Source organism: Hyaena hyaena, unplaced genomic scaffold, assembly GCF_003009895.1.
Source record: "Hyaena hyaena isolate Hyena2069 unplaced genomic scaffold, ASM300989v1 scaffold_615, whole genome shotgun sequence".
Taxonomy (NCBI): domain Eukaryota; kingdom Metazoa; phylum Chordata; class Mammalia; order Carnivora; family Hyaenidae; genus Hyaena; species Hyaena hyaena.
In genome coordinates this window covers 765637-791083 of record NW_024081248.1, presented here as the reverse complement: position 1 = coordinate 791083, position 25447 = coordinate 765637, and the positions used below count along the sequence as shown (strand labels likewise).

Below are 25447 nucleotides of genomic sequence, written 5' to 3'. Positions count from 1 at the left end.
GAAAAGGAGACGAAGGAGGAGGCGGCGGCGAGCAGAGCCTGGAGGCGAAGAGGCGGAGCCGCACCGCGGAGGCGACGGCCTCGGCTCGCAGGCGGCGGCGCCGGGCTCTCGCCTGCCCCGGGCCGGACTTGGTGTTGGGGGCGCGTGCCTTACTGTGCGCTGTGGGTCAAGAGACTTGGGCAAAGTTTGAAGGGTAACCGGAGACGCTTGTTGCTCCTCGTCGCAGAAGAAGCCGCACCGTTACGTCGCGGTGGGAGAAGAAAGCTGCCCCCCTCGGCGCCCCCGGCCCAGGCCGACGAGTTTGGGCTCCCCGCGACTGATCGAGTGCTGGGCGGAGACGGCTGCGGCGTCCCCGCCGCGCGGGCACCCCAGCTGCAGCGCCCTCAGCTGCGCGCCGCCCACGGCCCGGCCTCGGCGCCGGGAGGACTCTCATGCGCCGGGCGCGGCCGCGCCTCCCGGGATCCAAGCCTCTCTCGGCTGCCTCGTTGCGCTCCTCCAGCTGAGAGCGCCGCTGCACCCGTGGCCGGCGATGCGGGGCCCCGGCGCGGCCGCGTCGCGCTCGCCCCTGGGCCTGTGCACTCTAGTGCTTGCGTTGCTGGGTGCGCTGCCCGCCGGTGCCGGGGCGCAGCCTTACCACGGCGAGAAGGGCATCTCGGTGCCGGACCACGGCTTCTGCCAGCCCATCTCCATCCCGCTGTGCACGGACATTGCCTACAACCAGACCATCCTGCCCAACCTGCTAGGCCACACGAATCAAGAGGACGCGGGCCTCGAGGTACACCAGTTCTACCCGCTGGTGAAGGTGCAGTGTTCTCCTGAGCTGCGCTTCTTCCTGTGCTCTATGTACGCACCCGTGTGCACGGTGCTTGATCAGGCCATCCCGCCGTGCCGCTCTCTGTGCGAGCGTGCCCGCCAGGGCTGCGAAGCGCTCATGAACAAGTTCGGCTTCCAGTGGCCCGAGCGGCTGCGCTGCGAGAACTTCCCGGTACACGGCGCCGGCGAGATCTGCGTGGGCCAGAACACGTCCGACGGCTCCGGAGGCCCAGGTGGCGGCCCCACAGCCTACCCCACCGCACCCTACATGCCGGACTTGCCCTTCACCGCGCTGCCCCCCGGGGCCGCTGACGGCAGGGGCCGTTCTGCCTTCCCCTTCTCGTGCCCCCGCCAGCTCAAGGTGCCCCCCTACCTGGGCTACCGCTTCCTGGGAGAGCGCGACTGCGGCGCCCCGTGTGAGCCGGGCCGTGCCAACGGCCTAATGTACTTTAAGGAGGAGGAGAGGCGCTTTGCCCGTCTCTGGGTGGGCGTGTGGTCGGTGCTGTGCTGCGCCTCGACGCTCTTCACCGTGCTCACCTATTTAGTGGACATGCGGCGCTTCAGCTATCCCGAGCGGCCCATCATCTTTCTGTCGGGTTGCTACTTCATGGTGGCCGTGGCGCACGTGGCCGGCTTCCTGCTGGAGGACCGCGCGGTGTGCGTGGAGCGCTTCTCAGATGACGGCTACCGCACGGTGGCGCAGGGCACCAAGAAGGAGGGTTGCACTATCCTCTTCATGGTGCTGTACTTCTTCGGCATGGCCAGTTCCATCTGGTGGGTCATCCTGTCGCTCACTTGGTTCCTGGCAGCTGGCATGAAGTGGGGCCATGAGGCCATTGAAGCCAACTCGCAGTATTTCCACCTGGCCGCGTGGGCCGTGCCTGCTGTCAAGACCATCACCATATTGGCCATGGGCCAGGTGGATGGGGACTTGCTCAGTGGGGTGTGCTACGTGGGCCTGTCCAGCGTAGATGCGCTGCGAGGCTTCGTGTTGGCGCCTCTGTTCGTCTACCTCTTCATTGGCACGTCCTTCCTGCTGGCCGGCTTCGTGTCGCTCTTCCGCATTCGCACCATCATGAAACACGATGGAACGAAGACCGAGAAACTGGAGAAGCTCATGGTGCGCATCGGCGTCTTCAGCGTGCTTTACACTGTGCCGGCGACCATCGTCCTGGCCTGCTACTTCTATGAGCAGGCCTTCCGCGAACACTGGGAGCGCACCTGGCTCCTGCAGACTTGCAAGAGCTACGCGGTGCCGTGCCCGCCTGGCCATTTCCCGCCCATGAGCCCTGATTTCACTGTCTTCATGATCAAGTACCTGATGACCATGATCGTGGGCATCACGACTGGCTTCTGGATCTGGTCCGGCAAGACTCTGCAGTCGTGGCGCCGCTTCTATCACAGACTCAGCCACAGCAGCAAGGGGGAGACTGCGGTATGAGCCCCGGCCCCTCCCCCACCCTCCCTTCCCCCATCCCCTCGCAGGGGGAGAGGCACGGGAAAGAGAGAACTGCTGGGGGGGGGGGGGGGAGTTGCCTGTAACCTCCTCACCCTCCAAGGAGAAGGGACCTGGAAGAGAGATGAGATTTGTAGATTTGGGCGAGGGTTTTGTTTGGATAAGGAGGCCTAGGTGGAAAAACGGTTTGGGTGAAAAGACTTCTGGCAAAGACTTGCAGGATGATGATCATCATGATGATGATAACGGTGATGTTAATCATATACGGTATGGCCAGCCTGGGCCTATCAAGATTGAACCCAGCAAAGATTGCTCTGAGTTCTTCCCGGCTCCAGGGCTGTCCTGGGACTGTGAGCGGTTCCCCTGCTGCAAGACAAGTGGCCTGTCCTCACTCCTGTGAGGCCCGGGTGAAAGGTACAGCTCTGTCTGAGGCGGCGGCTTTGTTGGGAAAAGGGAGGACTCCCTGCGGTGTCCTTGTCAAGCGGTGGTCAAACCATAATCTCTTTTCACTAGGGCCAAACTGGAGCCCAGATGGGTTAATTTCCAGGGTCAGACATTACAGTCTCTCCTCCCCGGGCCCCTCCCGCCTGTTTTTCCTCTCCTACGCCTTTCAAGTTCTTGTAAAATAAGCATTTGGAAGTCTTGGGAGGCTTGCCTCCTAGAATTCTAATGTGAGGATGCAAAGAAATGAAGATAACATTTTGAGATGAGGCAAAGGAGAGGAGTAGTAGGTATTTCTGCTACTTTTTAAATTTCCTGCGGAAGGCAGAAGGAAGAAAGAAGGGTGTTTTATTTGGTTTAATACTCTGAAAAGAAGTGATGACTTGTTGCTTTTCAAAACAGGAGTGCATTTTTCCCCTTGTCTTTGTTGTAAGAGACAAAAGAGGAAACAAAAGTGTCTCCCTGTGGAAAGGCATAACTGTGAAGACAGCAACTTTTATAGGCAAAGTAGCACAAATCAGAGGTTTCCTTTTGGATGTTAATTTGGCTGAGATAAACATTCCTTTTTAAGGAAAAGTGAAGGGCAGTATGCTCCCATACCCCAGTCAGGCAGAGGTTCTGACTTGGCTAAAAGAAAATGCAAGGGGTTTTGTTGTATTTGTTTTAAATAAATTTAATTCAGAACACATGATCCTGTCTACAGGCTCTGTTAAAATGTTCAGGGAAATCTCTCCCTTTATTTTTTTTTTTCTTACTATAAACCTGCATTTAGATTTTCTATTTTCTTCCAATTTGAATCCTTCAAGATAAAAGGAAAAACATAATACCCTCAGCCTCCTTAATAAAGAAGTTAAAAACATTTTTTTAAGTAAAGAACCATTTTGTCCTGTTTTCTGAGTTCCATAAATCCGTTTATCAAACATCATGTGTATGCTGACCCTGTCTTTGTGTGGCTGGGTGGGGTGGTGACCTGCAGAAATGATAATGAACAAAGCGGACAGTTCAAACCATGGGTCCCATTTTTAAGGAAAGTCATTAAAAGAAGGTAAACTTCAAAGTAATTCTGGAGTTCTTTGAAATGTGCTGCATGACTTAAATTTATTAATCTTAAATCATGTACTTTTTTTTTCTATAATGGAACTCTGATTCTTTTGCATAATGCTCTAAAGCTGAGCAGAGAATCATGGGAGCTAACCTTTACTCCACCTTTGACACTACTCTCCAATCTTGCAACACTATCCTATTTCTCAAAACAATTTTTTAAATGCTGTTTTAAACAGTTTTCAAATCAGAGAGGGTACTGTCAGGAGTACAAGTTACTTTATATATGTAATGTTCACTTGAGTGGAGCTGCTTTTTATATTAAAGTTAACATCAACCTTGTGTTTCTTAAACTTCCAAAATGGTCTTGTCAGATTTAAAACTCCCACTACACAGTTTTTGGCATCTTTTGTGTTGTATCTCTTGCATGTGAAATTTGTAAAATAGAGACAAGTGCAGTATGTATATTTTGTAAATCTCCCATTTTTGTAAGAAAATATATATTGTATTTATACATTTTTACTTTGGGTTTTTGTTTTGTTTTTCCTTTAAAAGTCTACAAGGAAGCCCCACTTTATCACATGTACAGATCACAAAATAAATTTTTTTAATACAAAGTGAATGTTTATTTAGTTTACAATTCCTATATATCTTTAAGCTAAAGAACAGAACTTTGTGTTATGAAAAGAAGGTAGGGAGAGATACCATTGGATCTGTCCATCATATAGATGTTCTGTATTAGTGAAGTCTTCTCCTTCCCTTTTAAAATACAATGTAAGGAATGCCTTATCTGTCCTTTATTTTTTTTTTTCTGTTGCCACTTCCTGCCTACCACCACACTACCCTTCCACACACCCTTAAGCCTTTTCATATCTTGCTTTGTATAACTTATTGAAGGTACAGAATAAGCATCTCTTTTATTTTTTTTAAGTGTTTTATTTATTTTTGAGAGAGAGGTAGAGACAGTGTGAGCAGGGGAGGGTCAGAGAGAAAGGGAGACAGAGAATCTAAAGATAGGCTCCAGGCTCTGAGCTAGCTGTCAGCACAGAGCCCGACACGGGGCTCGAACCCACAAACCGTGAGATCATGACCTGAGCCGAATTCGGATGCCACCCAGGCGCCCCTAAGCATCTCTTTTAGAGAGGTGCTATCTGACCCTTCAGAGATGCAGACCATATTTGAAAGAGGACTAGAAAATATTTTTGGTCTGCTTTTCTGGTGATATTTTCCTTGGGAAGAATTCTGTGAACGCATCCTGTGTGTGTGTGTGTGTGTGTGTGTGTCTTTTTAATTGGTGTTTTTGTATTCAAATGCACCTTACGTAATTTGTTAATTCTTAAATCCTGTGAGTTCAGGAGGCTTCAAAGTCAGGAAATAATTCCAGTTAATAGCAAGGGCCTTTAGTATGGAGGCTTCTCAGCTGTAGGCTTCACTCTACCTTCTAGGTCAACCAAACCAGAGGTCAAGTGATTCCCCGAGGTGGCAGTGACTCAGCAGCTCCAGCAGGAATAGACTCCATGCCTGACCCCAGGATGGCCTGAAGCCACTGAAGCTATTCTTTTCACTGGTCTGGGAGGCTAACTTTGGAATCAGATTAGACTGAGAAGCCTTCCTAACCAGGCACTTTGATATTAAACAGTCCCTCAGGGAAATGATAAAGGCATTCTAAATACTTCCAATTCCAAGAGCTTCACTAGCCTTAGATATTTTTTCTTTTTCTACTTGTCTCTCTTCTTTAAATCAGGTGCCTATTTCCTGGCTTTTCCTAACAGTAGCTCCATTCTTGAGCAGCCCTCAAGACCCAGCAGCAGACTGGATGCTGCTATTTCTCCTTCCCCGCCTCAGCTCTACTCTTCTTCACTTCTAAAGCTCAACAGAAACAGTTCTGTTTTTGTTTTAATTAACAGGCTTGCTCACATGGCTGGTGTGTTTTACAAACATGCAGAAGGAAAACCAGTGACAGTCCTCACCACGAGGAGGGAGCCACACCGCTGCACTCTGTGCAGAGCATCTTTTAAGATCCTCCTGGGTTTTGAACATCACAATGGGTGTGAGGTCATTTTAACCTGTGAAGATTTTGGCTTCAAGGAAGGAAAAAAATAGCGACTTAAAGTCTCTTTAGGTTTATCCAGTTTTTGCTCATAAAATGACACCTTTTAGGTTAAAGCCTGCCTCTTTTAACACCACGCTAATACCGCCTGTTAAGAATGTTTGCTTTTAGAGTAGGTGGAAGGCTCCCAATGGGGTTTTTTTGTTCACAAATTAACTGCTAAAGGCACTTAGACCCTTGTGTGGGTAGAGCAGTGTGATTGCTCTTATAAATATGTCCCCTTACTCTTTTCAGAGCTTCCTAGTCCTTCAGGACGTTCAGAGATTGAAGAGCGTTGGTCTTTAGTGAAGGAACAAAGACTGTGTATGAATAAATTACTACCTGCTTTTTTTGTAAGCAAAGATAAAAGTGTTCGGTTTAATTCCTCTTACATTGGGGTGCATCCTTACACAGTTGATTCTTACCTAAGACTTTTAGAAGCTCACGGATTTTTGAAAAGGCACATTAGCAGAAAATATGTGAGGGAGGGTGCTTGTGAAAGGGCATGTGTAGAGTTTAAAACATTGGCAGCAGTTTGGTGTTAATCCCTAGATAAGGAGCAGAAACACTTGTGAAAATTTTCTATAGTTTATAAACCAAAATTATTCTACACAGTAATCCTAGGCAACACATAATCTTTTTAAGTAGTATTTGGGAAATCATGGCAATAAATAAATAAGTGTCCTGTTGACAACATTTTGCAATTAAATAATTTTTTAAGTGCTCTTCATAAAAAATAGTGATATTAGAAATTCTTTGGGGAGAACTATAGGCATACAACAACTGTAGGTTTGAGCCCTGTAATTATACTGGGAAATTCTCTTCTAACTCTCCCATCTTTAATTTCACTGAAAAGGCAAATGGCTATTTATAGATGGTATATTTTTATATATGCATATGTGGGTGGTGAATAAAGTCTATAGGATTCCATGAAATCCTAGAAGGGACCACAAGCACACAAATATGGACTTAATTCATAGGCCTGTTCTCTTTTTCTCTTATTTCACCCTTAGTGGCATTAAACTGATTTCATAAAACTTCCTGCTTCAACAGTTTCCAATTTGTGACATTTTTTACATCTGAATCTGTATTCCTCACATTTCATACAAAAATAAACTAGTTAAAAGGGCACCATTAAAATGTCCAGTCTTTGGGGCACCTGGGTGGCTCAGTCGGTTAAGTGTCCAACTTTGGTTCAGGTCATGATCTCACTGCTTGTGAGTTCTAGCCCCATGTTAGGCTCTGTGCTGACAGCTCACAGCTCAGAGCCTGGAGCCTGCTTCAGATTCTGTCTCTATCTCTCTGCCCCTTCCTTACTCACTGTCTGTCTCTTTCTCTCTCAAATATAAATAAAACATTAAAAAATTTTTAAATAATAAAATGTCCAGTCTTTGGTAACCATACATTGTATCTCTTATTCTCTTTGGTTGGAAAAAAAAAATGTTCAGTCACTTGTGATTTTCTCAATCAGTACAACAGTGGAAAAAAAAAGAAAGTTTGTCTAAGACAATGATGGTTTACTATAAGTGATCCAGTTTAAGAAGTACTGCTCAAGAAGTCACTATATAAAAGGTGCTCTGATGGGACTGGAAGGGGACTAAAGGGAGACAGATAAAAGTAAGAAAGACAGTCTACCTGGAGTAACTTGTGACATAGTTCAGGGGAGCATGGTGTCCCCCAAAGAGGAATAAGCAGCTAATTATATTTCTAGACAGAACTTGGCAAGTGTCATTATAGAGGTCCAAGTGATGTTTGAAATAATATTTACTTGACATGCGGTGGCATTTACTACTTTAAAAAAATATTTTTAATTTATTTCTAAGAGAGAGAGAGACAGCATGAGCAGGGGAGGGTCAGAGAGAGAGGGAGACACAGAATCCAAAACAGGGCTTCAGACTCTGAGATAGCTGTCAGCACAGAGCCTGACACAGGGCTTGAACCCATGAACCAGAAGATCATGACCTGAACTGAAGTCGGATGCTTAACTGGCTGAGCCACCCAAGCGCCCCAGCATTTACTATTTTTAAAAGCTGCTTTCACATTCATTATTTGGTTATCCTCATAATTACTATAACAACCCTGCAATGTATAATCATTCCTGTTTTATTTTATTTTTTAATTGATGTTCAAAGTACTATAGTTATATGACAGAGATTTTTTTACTTATTTTTTAAATTATTTTTTAAAGTTTATTTATTTATTTTGAGAGAGCACACAAGCCAGGAAAGGGCAGAGAGAGAGGGAGTGAGAGAATCCCAAGCATGGAGCCTAACACAGGGCTCAGTCTCACGAACCATGGGATCAAGACAAGGGGACAAATCAAGAGCAGATGCTTAATCCACTGAGTCACTTAGGCGCCCCTGAGATTTTTTTTTTTTTTAATTTTAAAGTAATCTCTACACCCAATGTAAAGCTCGAACTCACAACCCCAAGACCAAGAGTCACATGCTTCACTGACTGAGCCAGCCTGGCACTCCTATAATAATTCCTATCTTAAAGATGAAGAAGCTGAGAGGCTCAGTAAGGTGAAGTGACACCTAAGGAGAAAGGAATCAATCTCATGTGCTCAGATTCTGAACTCAGTGCACTTTCTATAATATGCCACACAACCTGTCTTGAAAAGTGCTATGGAAGTTCAGTGGTAGGAATGACCATTTGATTTCAGGGGCAGAAGTGTGTCCAGCAAGAATGCATTTCCCAAGAATTATGTGATCCATAACTTGTGTGCTCTTAGATTGGTTTCTTCACCTCTGTGGGTCTTGCTTTCCTCATCTGGTGAGGGTAACTCACCAAAGACAAAGGTCTTCCTCCAGCATCCTGTGATTCCAAGCAGCCGGGAGGAAGTATGAACTGGCCCACTCATTTATGGATTATCCATAGCTGGTTTGAAATCCCTGTTTTGTTTTGTTGTGTGTGTGTTTTTTCTTCCTGTGGGCCCATATGTCTTCCTTTCTAGCCAACCAAATCAGTGTGTGCTCAGTGAAAGAAAATGAGCCCTACATTGACCTTCATAAGCCCAATTCAAAAAGTAAAATCATTACTGTATTACTACATGCTGGAGCCAAAATACAAGTTTTGGACTTGTCTAGTCTATTGAACTAGCTACTGTGTCATTCCTTGGTCTTCTTCATTAGTAATTGCATTCTGCCATCTGATAATTCATCTTCCTCAGTACCAAAGGGGTATTATTGCATGGGATCTTGGTTTCTCTCAAAGACCATGTCTTTATCACAACTAGGTTGGCTGCAGTCTTGTTATCCTGGAATTCCCATTGCTGGGTGTTTCAGTGCCAAATCAACATTTTATGTGGCTGAAATAATAGGACAGAGGCTTTTGATTTGGATCAGTTATACCCAGCCCAAAACTTAAATGCTTCTCTAGGTCATTGTCCCTAACGTCTTTTTCGGAAGACTTCAAACTAATGAAATTAAATGGAAGCTATTGTGAGGAATTCAAATGTACTTTAGCTGGGGAGTCTGCTTCACCCTGCAAAGTTCTTTTAGGGAGCTCAAGTCCATCTCTTTTGCATTTCACTTCCTTTAATGGAAATCTCTTTATGTGGCTTGACCCTGGCATCAGATTCAGCTTGGACCATCAGAAGTGGTCTCTGAGAGATGGGCATTTCAGGAGCAAGAAAGGGCATTTAGGAAGCAAACAAAGGCAGGGGGAGATAAAATTCCATATAGTCCATGAATGAAAACAAGGTGCTCAAATGATCTAGGTGAGATAACAACCTAATACTACTCTCCTTTGGAAAACTTGTTCCCCAAACTTCCCTCTGACAATTCAATCAGAGGGAAAATCATCTTGGGGAGGGTATGACAGGACAGGGAACAGGAAATACAGTACCAACAATGAAAGCTTGTGTGGCATAACTTAGCCCCAATTATATTTTTTTAATTTCCAAAGAAAAATAAATGGCATGTAGCATTTAGTTCCAGTTTTCAGATCTGGGATAGCTGGAAGAAGAGATGGGTGGCAGCTGGTCCCTGAGGTATAGCAGATGTAGGGAACAAGTCTTGGAGCTCAAATCATGAGTTTCTTCAGCGCCAGCAAATTGTTTCTTGAGGAGCTAGGACCTAGGCCCTGGATACAGCACACTGACTTCTGGTAGGTGTTGTCCCGAGACTTGGCCAAAGCTAAGCACACACCTCTCACCTCACTTATTCCCCACACCAGCTTCTCAAGTGGAGATTGAACCAAAAACACCATCTTTTGTGTTTACAAATTATCTTTCTCTCCATGATCCTAAAGTACTAACAAAAAATGAGGAGCAGTATCTTATTTTATTTTTATTTTTTTGAGTAGCAGTATCCTGATCACATTCTGAAGATGGGAAATCAGTGAGACTAAACACACCCTGTTCAGTGTCATGGGTAATCACAGGCCAGACCACACTGAAAGTTCCACCCAAATCTCACAAAGACTCTGACTCTGGCCATCTTTCCCACAAAGCCATGTGCTTTGAAGATGTGGTACGGCCAGAAAGAGAGAGACCTAAGAGGGAGAAGGGAGTGATGAGTAATTTGGACCAGCTTTGTGAAAGGGAGCATGATTGTACAAATATGTTGCCAACAGCAGGGAAGACTGGCTCTTCCTACTTTGTTAATGATCATTACCTTTATAACTGCTAATATTTGTTAAGCATTGACATTATGCTAAGGTCTGGATATGATATAGTATGGTAGTTTTAATCTACACAAAACCTTACCCCTAGTACTTGGCATCTAACAAATGTCAGTACACATCAGCATTATTATTAATAAAATATAATTATCTCATTTATTCTTCACAACAATCCTAGGAGGCAGGTATCATTATTCCCCATTTTACATATAAGGAAACTCAGGCTTTGAAAGGTGAGCCACAGAGCAGCAAAATTGGCTATAGCTTGTGCCCCTAATCACCATGCTATAAATATTTACTAAGGCCTTAATGTCTTCCATTCTCTATTATTCTTTTTAATTTAACCCAGAATTGAAGCAAGAATAAGTAAAGAAAATATTTCACATCAGGACTGAATGGAATTAAGGAGAGAGCATTTTCAGTGCTAGACCCCAGGAAATTTTTGGGTTTTATTTTTGTTTTTTAAGTGAGAAGCAGAAGACTCATAAATGCTGTTTAAATTCTAGGAGTATGGGTGCTCCCTCTTCTTTCATATATTTTGACATTGGGGTTCAAGGGCCTGGCAGCAGGAATGAGCCTGAAGAAGTATTTCCCAGAAATCGCCATTTGAAAGGTTGGATTAAGAGTCCCTCCAGAGATTTCCTTCATTGCTGTGGCTTCTGCCCTGGCTCATTCCAGCCTGAGGATCAGGACACAGACTTAGTGAGAAAGTGAGAAAGCTCATGCTGCTTATAAACCCGGAGCCAGTGAACAAGAGCATGAGGACAACAAACCTTAGCAGCATGGAAACGTTCTTTCTAATGGCCTATTTGGAGACTCACAAGAATCTTCACAGTATTATCATATATATCATAGCAGTATTATCATAATGAAATGGTAACATGATAGCTATTCTTTAATGAGTGCTTACTATGGGCAAGTTCTGTGTTAAGCACTTATATCAACTCACTTAATCCATACAACATCATAAGGTGGAAATTATTCTCATTTTGCAGACTCTCTATATGGAATTCTGGAATCATTCTGAACATTAGCATTGAACATGAGCTCAAAAGGGAGTATGTGCAAGCACCCTACTCTAAATACCCTTTTATTATCCCCACTTTACAGAAGGAACACCTGAGGCACAGAGAATTTATATGGCCCTGAAGGGTGTAGAATGGAGAATAATTTAGCTCTACCTCCCACTGGAGTGCTCTTTAACAAACAGGAAATGATTTTGCGGAAAGAGTGAAAACAATTCCAGAAAACACAGTTTCTCTTCTTTCTACCCCTAGCTCCAGGAACTGTGAATTCTGAAGGCAACACTCTTTTTATTGTTGTTTAAAAAAAGAAACAAAAACAAACAAACAAAAAAAGAACCCTCAAGAAATAATTTCACAAGTTTCAACAACAACAGCAAATCCAATGGATTTGCGGAGAAAGAAGTGAAACACTGTCTCTTTCCTGATGCATTTCTGCAGGTTTGCAACATTTGCCAGCAAGATAACTGGATTTCCAAAAGAAGGAAGGGTCCAATCACAGGAGACTTTATAGCAGAAACAGGTAAATAAGCAACTCAAGAGGTTTTGCCAGCACAGCTGTTTGCTAATCTGCTAACTAAGGCCTGTGAGTTAGAAATGTTGGGGATCTAGAGTCCATTCTTTAGTTTATGGGCCTAGGTGAGCTTTATGTTGCTTAGAAATTATTTCTTTCCTAAAAGAAATGAAAGGGTGGTGGTGATGGTGGTGGTGGTGGTGGTGGTGGTGGTGGTGGTGGTGGTGGTGGTGGTAGCTACAATGGTGTGTATGTATGTGTGTATGAAGACTATTTTAAATAAAAGGGGTCTTGCGTGTATGAGACAGTTCAAACTGGTCTTTGATGATCTAAAGGAAGGCAGACTTAAACAGAGAAAACCTAAATGTTAAGGTAATATCTTTTTCATTTAATTTGTTATTAAAAAACTGTATCTCACATGTACATATGTACATCTCCCCTCTTTGTCTCTTTCTGTATCCTTCATGGTCAGCAATGAAATACCATAGTTATAACTGCATTTCTCATTGTTAACTTCTGGGTTTCATTCCATGAGGGTTGACATGGATGTCAAATGGATGTCATTTGACACCCTTGCACAAAGACACATACCAGCCTAAAAGGAGACTACTTAATTTTTAGCAGAAAAGAATTCATTCTAAGGATAATCTGTTGCCATTTCCATCACCATTTGCACTTAGCATTTCTAAGGAATTAAATTTGTAAATAGCACAGTTTTTTAGGGGAAAGTCAGTCAATGCCATAATACTTGGTTGGCAGTGCTCCCAGCGTCTAGCATAGCATGCATTTGCCAGTGTTCCCTGCAGCATTCCTGAAAAGCCAAATGGTTTGATAAAGTCAAAGGAACCCCAGAAAATGAGAACAAATGTTTCAAACCAAACCATCCTCTCCAGTCACAAAGAAGTTTCATTTTACTGTTAGTACAAGTGGCCGACAAAAAAGAAGGTTAAAAAATAAACTTTCAAGTTCTCCATTTGGGGCCCACTTAGGGGATCTCCTTCTATAAAAGTGGATTCATACTTCATTTAAGGTGGGAATCTATTTCACCGTAAGAGTTAAATGTAACAGCAAGGAAATTCCATTAGTTCATCTCTGATGAAAGTAAGGCGACAGACAATTTCTCTATTCATTAAGTGGCTTTTGGTCTACACGTTGTACAAAATGTTTACTTCAGATAACTCAAGTCTCCTTTCAGTGCACACCACCACTATTATATATTTATAACTGCTCCATATTTGTCTCTTAGAATTGCTCAAATCTATCCAAGCAGTTCAAGTGACTACCAAAAAAAATCTAAATGCAGTGTTTGCTGTCCAATCAGAATGCTACCTCAATTGCCTTTTCTTATTTTTAACTTGAAAAACCACAATTTTCTGCTAGTCAGAACACGCCAGGTTTGGACTCTGCTTATGAATGGAAATACTCAACAGTTTGGGGGCACCTGGTTGGCTCAGTTGGGAGAGCATGCAACTTTTGATCTCAGGGTCGTGAGTTCAGTTCCCATGCCGGGCACAGAGACTGCCTTAAACAAACAAACAAACAAAAATAACTCTGCTCTTTAAATAAAAGAAAAAGAAATACTCAACAGTTTCCACCTCCAAGGCAGTTACAGTGTGTATAGAGGTAAACATTATTCTGTCTATTACTCTCCTTTCCTGGCGACTTGATTTAAAAAATGAAAGAAAGGTTAGCCTTTTGCATAGGATCAGCCTTCAAGAAAAATTAGAATGGAGCTAGCTAGCCTCATTCTCCTTGGGGACACTTCTTTTAACCCAGAGATCTTTCTTACCTGTCACTCTGAACCAAGAAAAAGGAAACACAAAGATGGAATGCATTTAAAAAAAAAAAGAAGAAAGAAAAAAGAAAAAGATCAAAGGGAAAATCCAGCAAAGAAAGAGAGCAAGATAGCAAAAGAAAATTCTGAATGCAGCCCTGCTTCTGAGCCCCTGACACCTTGATTCAGTCATTCCTTCGACAAATATTAGTTGACTTTCTACTGTTACTCTCATTCCCTGTATCCCAGAGTTATAAGTGATAACATTGAGGGTTTTAATGCACCAGGCACTTATGTAGAGTGTGCTAAGCACTGTACCCTTCTTATCTCATCTGATTCTCTTCAAACTCTCTGAGATAGATATTATTATCCCCATTTCCCTAAAGCTGAGGTACCAGGAAGTTAAGTAACTTGCCAAAGATCCCTTTATTTCTATGGTGTACTGTATACTTCTTTCTGCTTATTTTCCCCTCAATCCTGATACTGAATTGTGGGTATCCATAGAATTGACTATTTCTTTGAAATATCACTAAAACTGTGATTAACTTCTCTTGGGATTGTGAAGTACATTTATTCCAAGTCATGTGTTACTTGTTAGCAGGGAATTAGACCCTGCTTTTCCATGATCTATGTTTAATGACTTCACCTCACGCGGGAGGGTATCACAGGAGGATCATGGTCACCAGTGGGGAAGCTTATACACTTGAGGAGCCACAGTGGGTTCAGATTTAGCTCATCTCATTATGTTCTTACATAAAAGGGATTGCAGGGGAGCCCAATAAGAGCACCCCTGGGGCAAAGTGACTCAAGAAAGTCAACATCCAAGTCCAGATGACTCACTTCATGTGCTCCTCAAGTGTTCACCCTATGTCCAACCTCCAAACTCCCCCTGAAGATGAGAAATTTGAGAAATAATGACAGATTCTCTAAGAAGTTTGAGAATTGTTTGGAAAAGATGAGACATTCTGTTTCCCTCCAAGCATGAAAAAGTCACCACTGTTATTCTGGTTTGGGGAAATAACTTCAACTCAGTTGAGTGCATGGTGCTAAAATGGTCAAGGGACACAAGAATGTCTCACAGCCAATCTAGGCTGTCACCTCCTAGCCTGAGATGTCCCTTTTCCCAACCAGAGCATCCTGGAATGTTTAAAAGTCTACCCACCAACACTGTTGTTAGAATAAGTAAAGCAGGCATCTCTCTATCAGAGAGCCAATTATTGTAGCTCCCTCTACGGGACTTGCCTCAGGGAACAGAGGGTGATTACAAGGGAAATCAGGCTCCCCTGCAGTTGTCAGCCTTCCCCTATAGCCCGACAGGCTCTGGGTGTTTAAGAGGCATCATGGACCCCTAAGACAAGGTCAGTGGTTTGAGATCCAACAGCTAGTGCTATATATTTTCCTCAGCCAGCAAGTGCAATTTATCCTTGGCTCTGTCCTCTCCCTTAACCTTTCCAGTTGGCCAATTAACTTGGATTCTAGTTCTTCCCCATGACTACCATCTCTTGCTCAGATCATGGTAATAGCCCCCAAAATGCAGTCTCCCTACCTGCATTTTGGTCCCTCCTCCAATTAATCTCCCTTTGCCAGAAGGAATCATGGTAAATATAATTATGACTGTCTCTTCCTCATTCAAAACCATAAGCAAAGTATGCAAGTCCTTCCATGATTTCTGCCTACCTCTTTAGCTCATCTCCCACCATTTCTGCTCTGCAGAGAGTTCTCTGGTAATGTTGATCTGTTCATAGTTGCCCTACATACTTCTGTATCACACAAATTCATTTTTTGAGGAAAGAGAGAATTTGTAGCTATTTTGACCACAGAAAGTTAATCAATTAGATGAATTCCAGCTCTCTTGCTCCCTGCAAAAATAGACAGGAATGTGGACTCAGAAGAAAATCAAAGTAAAGGCCTAGATACCTCCATTATCACCCTGGGACATTCCTACATCACCCTGGGACAACTAAAGGAATCCCAACAAGAAGGAACATTACTGGACTAAAACAAAAACAAAAACAAAAACAAAGAGCATTAAGTATTATTAGTGCCTATGCAGTGATTTGTCTTATATTTACCTTCTAGTACCCAGTACGATATCTAGCGCCTGGAGATGTTCAGTGTATTGTGTTGGTAGTATCTGCCAAAGTTCATGTCCTTCCCAGAATCTCAGAGTGTGAACGTATTTGGAACTAGGGTCATTGCAGATGTAGTTAATTAAGTTAAAATGAAGTCATATGAGAATAGGGTGGGCTCTTAATCCAATATGATTGTTGTCCTTACAAGAAAAGATAGAAAGACACTCCAGGAGAATGCCATGTGATGCTAGAGGCAGAAATTGGCATGGTGTGTCTACAAGACAAGGAAATCCATGGATTGCTAGAAACCACCAGAAGCTAGAGAAGGTAAGGAAGTGTCTTCCTTAGAAACTTCAGAAAGAGCATGGTCTTATTTGTACCTTATTTCAGACTTCTAGCCCCAGAACTGAGAGAGAATAAATTTCTGTTGTTTAAAGCCACCTTGTATGTGGTAATTTGGTACAGGAACCCTAGGAAAATAGTATACTTAGTGAATGTCTGTTGGATAAATAAATACAAGAGCAAATGAATGGATCACATCTGGAAAATTATTCAGAGCCAAATAAAGTATTAGCACCCTTAGAGAAATGATTTGTAGTTTATCAGCCAAAATCTATTCCATTGCCCTATGACCCTATAACTAGATTAGAGCTGAATGCATAGTTGGAACTCCAAAATACTAATCTTTCTGTAGACTGGCTACAATATCTTGCTATAGCTAGGGAACAAAACTAAGAACCCAGAGTTCCTTTTCAAGGCATCACAGATCCTTTTAAAATCTGATGGAAACTATGGGCTGCATCCCCAGAAAAATGCAAGTACAGTCATATATGCCCAAGACTGCAGACAATTTCCTCCTGCCTCCCCAAACTCATTGAACCAAGATTTGAGAACTAAATTAGAAGACACAAGGTAGAATATTTAGGATTTTTCCAATTCTTTGGACACATGGAAAACACAGAAAGGCAAGAGTTGTTTCTCCTTTTTAAATTAGGCCATGCCATGGCATGCTGGGTGGCTCAGCTGGTTAAGCGTCCATGAGTTCAAGCCTTGTGTTGGGCTCTTGTTGACAGATGAGAGCCTGGAGCCTGCCTCTGATTCTGTGTCTCCTACACTCTCTACCCCTCCCCAACTCACACTTTGTCTCTCTCACTCTCAAAAATAAATAAATGTTAAAAACATTTTTAGGGGCACCTGGGTGGCTCAGTTGACTAAGTGTCCAACTTCATCTCAGGTCATGATCTTATGGTTTGTAGGTTTGAGCCCTGCATCGGGCTCTGTGCTGACAGCTAGCTCAGAGCCTGGAGCCTGCTTCAGATTCTGTGTCTCCCTCTCTCTCTGACCCTCCCCTGCTCACGCTGCCTCTCTCTCTCTCTCTCTCTCTCAGAAATAAATAAAACATTAAAAAAATTTTTTTAAATAAATTAGGCCATGCCAAATCCTGAGACTCCCATTTCTTGGAATGGGCTCAGATGCCTCATCTAAGGGTCATAAGGGACCACAGGAGACCAACCTGGCCTGGAAATGTAGGGACCTGAATTCCAAATCCAGCTCTGTCATTTAATTCTTTTATTCTTTCTCTCTTCTATTCACACCCATACCACTAAAATATGGTTGATTTTGGGGTCAAAGGACAGGTTAATGAGATAATGCTGGTAAAGCACTTTGCCCCCAGGAAAATGTTGCTGTGTAAACATGAGATATTATTAGACTTTATCAAACTTCAGCTCAGCCAGCAGTGGCCCAGACAGTGGTGAGTTCTCTTTTTTTTATCTACTGTTTGGCCAAATTGGGTTCTTTCTCTAAGACAGACAGTGTGGGAGGTCTCCTGCTGGCCGGTGTAGGGGACCCTGATAAGTGGACCCTACCACCTCCCCTTGAACAGTGCAAACAGATCATTTGACTACATTTGATTAAAGTCCTCATCCTTTGCTAACAGCCCAAAATCTCTTTGTGCATACATATTAAAGCAATAATCTTTAGAGAATTCTTCCTTTTCTGTGTGTGCTAATTTCAATGTGAATTATTCAAATATATCAACAAGAAAATAAATCTTATTTCATGTTTGGTGGTTGTGATTTTTTAATTACTTCTCAGGAATGATTACATAGAACTTCCCCCTTTATTTCTACTGTTCTTAGCCAATTTGAAAAAAGAAAAAACATGATGACCATTGGTTTTAAAGACATTGATTTTATAACTTATTAAAAGTAACAAAAAAGAAAAGAATAATTCTACAATTAGTAAATTATAGTCTAACTTAAATGTTCAGACTAACATTTTCTAGCCTCCCAAAAAAATGCAAAAAAAAAGAGGAAGGGGGGTTGCTTGAGTTCTATGGAAATTTGTTTTTTTAAAAAATCTCAAGGGAGCGGGGCGCCTGGGTGGCTTAGTCGGTTAAGCGTCTGACTTTCACTTAGGTCATGATCTCGCGGTTCGTGGGTTCGAGCCCCGCGTCGGGCTCTGTGCTGACTGCCAGCTCAGAGCCTGGGGCCTATTTCAGAATCTGTATCTCCCTCTCTCTCTGACCCTCCCCTGCTCACGCTGTCTCTCTCTCTCTCTCTCTCTCTCTCTCTCCCTTAGGAATAAATAAAAATATTTTTAAAAAAATCTCAAGGGAGCTTTTTTCATCATCAGAATTGACAAGGACAGAATGAACTGAGAAAAACCTAAAATGACAGCAGTAATTTTCGTCAACATGAAGATGACATAGAATCTTAACTCAGACCCTTAAGAAATCCCACTACAAAGGAAAAAGAGTTCACCCACAATTATCCACTCCTCATGCACACATACTAAGGGTACCTGACAGATGACATTAGCCAGTGCTCTGCATTTGGTCAAATAGCATTTCACCAAATTTCACCAGTCAGACTTATTCACCATAAGGATGAACTTGCAAAGAGATTGTTGAATCCTAACCATACAGAGTATTAGAATCTTCTCTTCTTCCATCCATCCCCCATCTCCATCTCCCTCCCTCCTTCCTACTATGTACCAGGTACTATGCTAAGTAAAGGTGAATGACATACATTCTACTACCTATAAGAGTAGTATTTAAATCATTTAGATTGCAACTTTTGGATGGATAGAAATGTACCCTGAGAAGAGGAAACTGGTGTGGTGGGAGATGAGGAGAGTGGAGGAGCGGGAGAAGGGTAATTTGTAAGAATGATTGTCCTTGGAAGGTCCTATTTGAGACAAATTTGAAAGGTGCAGTTATGTTCTACTGCTAATATTCTCACCGTTTTGCTTCCTCCCCTTTTTTCTCCAGTAGATCAAACATTTAATAGTTACTTGGGACCACCTTAAATGACTGCCCAACCTATGATACCTGATCTATGTGTATCTGGATACATGTATTTATGTTACAGGCTGTGAAGGCGTGGTAGTCTCCAAACTTTGCCTCTCAGAATACTGTGTCCTAGGAACAGTTATGCCTCATCAAAAAGGAGGAAAGATGGGGCGCCTGGGTGGCTTAGTCGGTTAAGCGTCCAACTTTCGCTTAGGTCATGATCTCGCGGTTCGTGGGTTCGAGCCCCACATCGGGCTCTGTGCTGACTGCCAGCTCAGAGCCTGGAGCCTGTTTCTGAGTCTGTGACTCCCTCTCTCTCTGAACCTCCCCTGCTCACGCTGTCTCTCTCTCTCTCTCCTAGAAATAAATAAAAAGCATTAAAAAAATTTGAAAAAAAAAAGGAGGAAGGATGAATGAAAGAGAACCCCTGTAGGTTTTAGAAAAGTGTACATGAAAGTTGTTTAAATACATATTTAACATTTGCTAAAAATAGCTCTGATTGCAGGAGAAAATTAATTAAACTAGACGAAAAGCTTCTAATCAGATTTATACTATCTGATCGTATAATTAGACCTGGCTTTTAGGCCATCCTAACAAGTTTATTTGAAAAGGAAGAGAGATCATTGTTTATTGGAATGGCAATAATTTGGGTTTCTTTAATTGACTCCTGGTGTGAATACGTTGATGCCTGCTGTTCTCTAAGAGGCAGCATGGAAAGTTTCCAGGAAAAGTTCACATTCCAGGGGCGGCTTTGGAATCTACTTTCCATTGCAACCCAAGTCTGCCACTGGGGCTTGAATTTGTCCCAACAAAACGCCAACTTTCAAAGGCAGCCTCACCAGGCAGCAATCATCATAGCTGTGCCAGGGGGCTGGATAAGGAGCCCAGTTTTGAGCTGGGTCATCAAGATAATGGAGGGCATTTCCGAAATCTTACCTTCCCTATGTCCAAAGCACTAAAAACCACAGAGTACCAAAGGCTGTGACTTCAGGAGCCAACAGTTAGGATTTGTAGACAGTATTAACTTTCTGACATTGTCAGCCCTGAAAGAGCTGCAATGAAGGGGGAGAGAGGAGTACTTATCTTTCTCCTCCCAGGGCTCCCAAATTCCCAAAAGCAGTGTTGCCAGTTGCCTGCTAGAAATGAGTACACGCCATAGGAAATTAATAAGGTATAAAATAAAAATAATCCATAACCCACCTGAAAGCAGAGTGTGTTTTGAAGTCCCTTACTGCTCTAAGCTCTAGTAAATCGATGTTTTCTTTATAGGGACTTTTGGTCAGAAAGAGGGTTCAGAGGGGCGCCTGGGTGGCTCAGTTGGTTAAGCGTCCAACGTCTGCTCAAGTCATGATCTCATAGTTCATGAGTTCAAGCCCCATGTTGGGCTCTGTGCTGACAGCTCAGAACCCAGGGCCTGCTTTGGATTCTACATCTTCCTCTCTCTCTGTTCCTGCCCTTTTTGCACTCTGTCTCTCTCTCTCTCTCTCTCTCAAAAATAAATAAAGATTAAAAAAAATATTTTAAATTAAAAAAAGAAAAAGAAAGAAGGTAGAGAAGAGAGGTCCTGAAAGAGGAAGTGGGGATTTCAAATCCTGGTTTGACCCAGAAGGCCTAACAGATGACCAACTCTCTATACATGATCATAATGGCAACTCTCCTTCCTTCTGAGAACATCCAACATGCAACCCCACCATGCTGGTATAGTACTAATCATGGTTCTTTCCCTGACCCAGTCCCCCTGAACATAGTTAATCATTGTGAGAGTAGGCATCTGACCCAAGCTGAGCTTTTCCCAGGGAATTAGAACTGGAGCTAAAAAGAAGTCAGTCTCTCTCTGGGTCTCAGGGCTGTGGGACATAAAGCCCAAGAGCCATCAAGTGCCATCTCACTGGCTTCAGAAATTAAAGGCAGAGTAGGATCCCAATACCATTCAGGTCCCTGATTCTGCTTGTTCCTGAGATGTAGCTCGATATCATCACCATCATACTAATTCAACCTTTTTGCTTAATCTAGTTTGCATTGAGTTTCTGTTCTTTGTAACCAAAAGAGTCCCGGCTAATAAAACACACCTTTCTGTTTAAAAAATAAATGTTTAAAGAAATAATTAGAATAAGAAAAAAAATTAGGATGTCTTTCTAATCATCTTCTAGGTCTTCTCCTCTTCTCCACAGGACTTCCCTGCTTCTCACTGCCTAAAATGTCTCTTACCCTGAAGAATATATGATAGTACCAACTTCTAAAACATAGTGGTAATTGGGAAAGTGGTGGGAAATAAAGCAAATCAAAGAGTAGATATGAAATGCATTGAGGACACCTACCTGGCACCTCCAGAGGGACTGGGTGTCTTTCCCAGTCCTCCAAGAAGCAGACACCAAGACAGGATTAGATGTGCAAGAGATTTATTAGGAAAACACCTGTGAGGGAAAATGGGAAGGGAGCCCGAAGAAATATCAGACTGAGGATGGGTCTGACCTTGTGAAGGAAAAGGGGAAAGGAGAATTAGGATGGAAGTATCTTAGACTGTTTTGCAATTTTAAAAAATTCTTTTTTTAATGTTTATTTATTTTTGAGAGAGAGAGAGTGAGGGAAGGGCAAAGAGAGGAGAGGAGGAGGGCAGAAGATCTGAAGCAGGCTCTGCACTAAGAGCAGAGAGCTCAACGTGGAACTCAAACTCACAAACTATGAGATCATGACCTGAGCCTAAGTTGGACACTTAACCAACTGAGCCACCCAGGTGCCCCAGTCCTAAAAAAATTATTTAAAGATTTCACAAGGCAGGGGTCTCTGGCTGGCTAAGTTAATAAAGCATGCAACTCTCAATCTAGAGATGGTGAGTTCAAGCCCCATGTTGGGCATAGAGCCTACTTGAAAAAAAATAATAAATTTCACCAAGACAGTCAGGGAGTCTTTGAGACAAAGTCACTCACTGGAAGAGTACCCCATCTGCAGTGTCTCCCAAGAACAAGCCTGCCTGCTATAGTACTGCTATCATACTCAGTCACCAGCTAGGAGCAGCGTTGTGGGAAGCCTGGCCACAGGACAACTGCAGTGATGGATTTCAGAGTGGGCAACTGGGGCCCTCAGTCAATTATGCTCTGCACAGTTGGAGATCTGAGTGGTACTTTTTCATGGCCACCATGGTCTGCCTCTTCACTCCACGGGGCCCCATTCAGCACCTATTTCTTCAATGTCCACTTGAATGCCACCTGCTCCTCTGCCCTGATTTATCCAAGCAGATAAATCAGGGATTTTTCTATCCCTCTGGATTCCCACAGCATTTGCTCAACCTAATACTTTCTATCTTCTGTTACTTTCTTGCAATACTTTCTGTTTTATATTGTGAGTGATATATGCAGCCCACCCAGATACAACAAACCCCTGTAAGCCATTATTCTATAAGGGGACCGAGGTGGGAATAGAGGCTGCTTACCTTATTTGCCTATTTTGGGCACTTGAATTTTGACCTGAAATCTTGGAGTTTACCTCATTTAGGCAGTTGCTTTATTCCCTCCAGCCTCAGACTCTTATTTGTTCACATCTCAACATTTCTCAAATTGGGAAGCCACTTAGAACTTATGTTAAAAGAAATTTGCCACCTGCTGGCAGGAGAGTAAGTAGAGACAGAGCTGTTGCTGTCTGCCCATGGGAGAACTTAGCACAGCATATTTACAATAAGTGAAGCAAATATTTATTGCTGAAGGCATGACTACACTTTCATGTTTTCTAGCAAAACAACAGCCAAGCACTCCAGAGGACACTAGAAGAGGATTGCCAGTCTACACAATGGGCATAGTAATTACATACAATAAAAATTGATAGACATCTCAGGAGAAATAGCAGAATTTTTAAAGTTAAGGAAGGTCGGTATGATTAACTCATTCATCACAAAACAACTCTCAGGCACCAAGTATCTTTTAGAACCTTCTTTATTTCACAAGAAGCTGTTTACCTTCTAGAAAGGATTAATTTCATTAAGAGTAGAACAAAATTATGAATTTAACCAAATAGGAAATACAAATGAAACCCTGGTATTCTACAATACAGCTAACAATTAGAGCCTAAGCCTACAGTTTCTAAGAAAGTCAAGATCACTAGGCCAGGTGATAAAAAGCAGAGCATCCTCATGATGCTGTCTATGCACAACTGTCAATGGTCACAAACAATTCAGAAGAATCCATAGGCTGAATCTGAAAGAGCTTTATTCTTGGGGTATCTGGCTTAGTTGGTAAAGCATGTGACTCTTGGTCTCAGGGTTGTGAGTTCAAGCCCCATGTTGGGTGTGGAGATTACTTAAAAGTAAAACTTTAGGGGTGTCTGAGTGGCTCAGTTGGTTAAGCTTCCAACTCTTAATTTCAGTTCAGGTTGTGATCCCAGGGTTGTGGGACTGAGCCCTGCATCAGGCTCCACAATAAGCATGGGGCCTGCTTAGGACTATCTCAGAGTGCCTGGGTGGCTCAGTTGGTTAAGCATACAACTTTGGCTTAGGCCATGGCCTCATGGCTTGTGGGTTCGAGCCCTGTGTCAGGCTCTGTGCTGGCAGCTCAGAGCCTGGACCCTGCTTCAGATTCTGTGTCTCCCTCTCTGCCCCTCCCCCGCTCGTGCTCTCTCTGTCTTTCAAAAAAAATGAATGTAAAATAAAAATTTAAAAAAAAGGACTCTCTCTATCTCTGTCTCTCTCTCTCTGTCCCTCTCTTCTGCTCTGCTCTGTCTCTTTCTAAAAAAAACAAAAAACAAAAAAAAAAACCACTTTATGAAAAAGTGAAGAGGTTTATTCTGAAACACTGAGTGAGGTACTGAAAAAGAATGTACAGATAAATGTTATATTTATAGTAGTCTTTTCCCCCTTAAAACTTGTTATTATATTATCAGTTTATCTAAAAATGTATGGCATGTCGAACTTGAGGAACTAGGGTTACTATAATAATAAGTGGAATAGTTCTTCAACTTTTGACTTTAGGTTGATGCCAAAATGATTTGTTAAGAATGACTAAATCCAAACTCTGCAGTAAGAATTCTGTACAGTTTAAATATTGAGTTAGCAAAGCTCAGTACCAATGGTCCTCAATTTGCTGGTTCAATTTACGATGGTTCAACATACGATGTTTCAACTTTATGATGATGTGAAAGCAAGGTACACTCAGTAGAAAGTGTGCTTAAAATTTTTAATTTTGATCTTTTCTCAGGCTGGTGACATGCAGGATGATATTCTCTCATGACTGCTGGGCGGCAGCAGTGAGCTGCACCTCCCCGTCCAACCATGATCAGGAGGGTAAACAACAGATACACTGACCATCATTCATTCTCCATCCATACAACCATTCTGTTTTTCCCTTCCATTTCATTATTCAATAAATTGCCTGAGATATTCAATGTTTTATTGTAAAGTAAGCTTTGTGTTAGATTATTTTGCCCAGCTGTAGCCTTATGTAAGTATTCTGAGCATGTTTAAGGTAGGCTAGGCCAACCGATGATGTTCAGTAGGTTAGGTATGTTAGTTGCATTTTTAACTTATAATATTTTCAACTTACAATGAGTTTATCAGGACTTAACCCCATCATAAGTTGAGGAAGATCTGTATATGCATCACAATTCACTCTTCCTCCTTTGCCTATGGGAGACATAACTGATCAGCCATGGGACTCCTTTTTTCTAGGCCACGACTCTGCAGAATTATTCTCAACCAAGTGTTCTAGGAAGCCACTACCAACTGATTGGATTTGGTACCTAATAAGATACTTGTTTGCCATCCCTATGCTATGTTCTTACATGGAATTAGCTCCAAAGAATATACAAAGGGTTCCAACACCAGTCTCCTCTCTCTCTACCCTAAGAGATTAGTGAAAGCTTATGATAGCATGGCTAAAAGAACCATTTGGGGGTCAGCTTGGAATCTTCTTGCAGTTCTAGAATCTCTAGATCTAGTGTCCCATATTGTTTTAAACCACCCCCACTTTGTTACTAATCACAAAAAGTTGTGATTTTCTTCCCCAAAATATGCCCTACAATGCTTGCTGCCTGTTCTACTAACTAATGAAAATGGCAGTATGGTATTTCATAAAATTTAACGCTTTCACCAAGTGTTCTGTGTCTTTATTCTCTTGGTCTTTAATCAGAGTATGCTATCTTTTTTAGGAAGGATAAGAATCACTTCCTGCTTAGAACTGAAGCTGAAAATATCCCTCATTTCAGGGTATCTTGAAACTTTCTGTGTCATACCATCAAGCTCCTCCTGGGAAAAAGCAACTCAGGGTATCACTATTTAATCATGCCGACCCCAGTTACATATAGGCTTAATGGAGCATAT

General features: G+C 42.6%; 1 protein-coding gene across 2 annotated transcripts; it reads left to right on the top strand.

Moving 5' to 3' along the window:
- The first annotated feature begins 219 nt into the window (after window positions 1-219).
- FZD7 (frizzled class receptor 7) lies at window positions 220-25203 on the top strand. 2 transcript variants are annotated; one of them, XM_039257414.1, is made up of 3 exons: window positions 220-2248; window positions 11930-12011; window positions 24327-24378. In XM_039257414.1, exons 1-3 carry the CDS (start codon window positions 530-532, stop codon window positions 24332-24334), a joined length of 1809 nt encoding a protein of 602 aa, XP_039113345.1. In that variant the 5' UTR covers window positions 220-529; the 3' UTR covers window positions 24335-24378. The 2 variants fall into 2 exon arrangements, with proteins under 2 accessions (XP_039113345.1, XP_039113346.1); XM_039257415.1 differs by lacking the exon at window positions 11930-12011 and having other exon boundaries at window positions 24327-25203.
- Window positions 25204-25447: the final 244 nt, after the last annotated feature.

Excerpts from the sequence above, each read along its gene's own strand:
- FZD7 (XM_039257414.1), top strand. The coding sequence starts at position 530 with ATGCGGGGCCCCGGCGCGGCCGCGTCGCGCTCGCCCCTGGGCCTGTGC. Across the intron at positions 2,249-11,929 it reads GCAGCAAGGGGGAGACTGCG|GTTTGCAACATTTGCCAGCA; the intron begins GTATGAGCCCCG and ends GCATTTCTGCAG.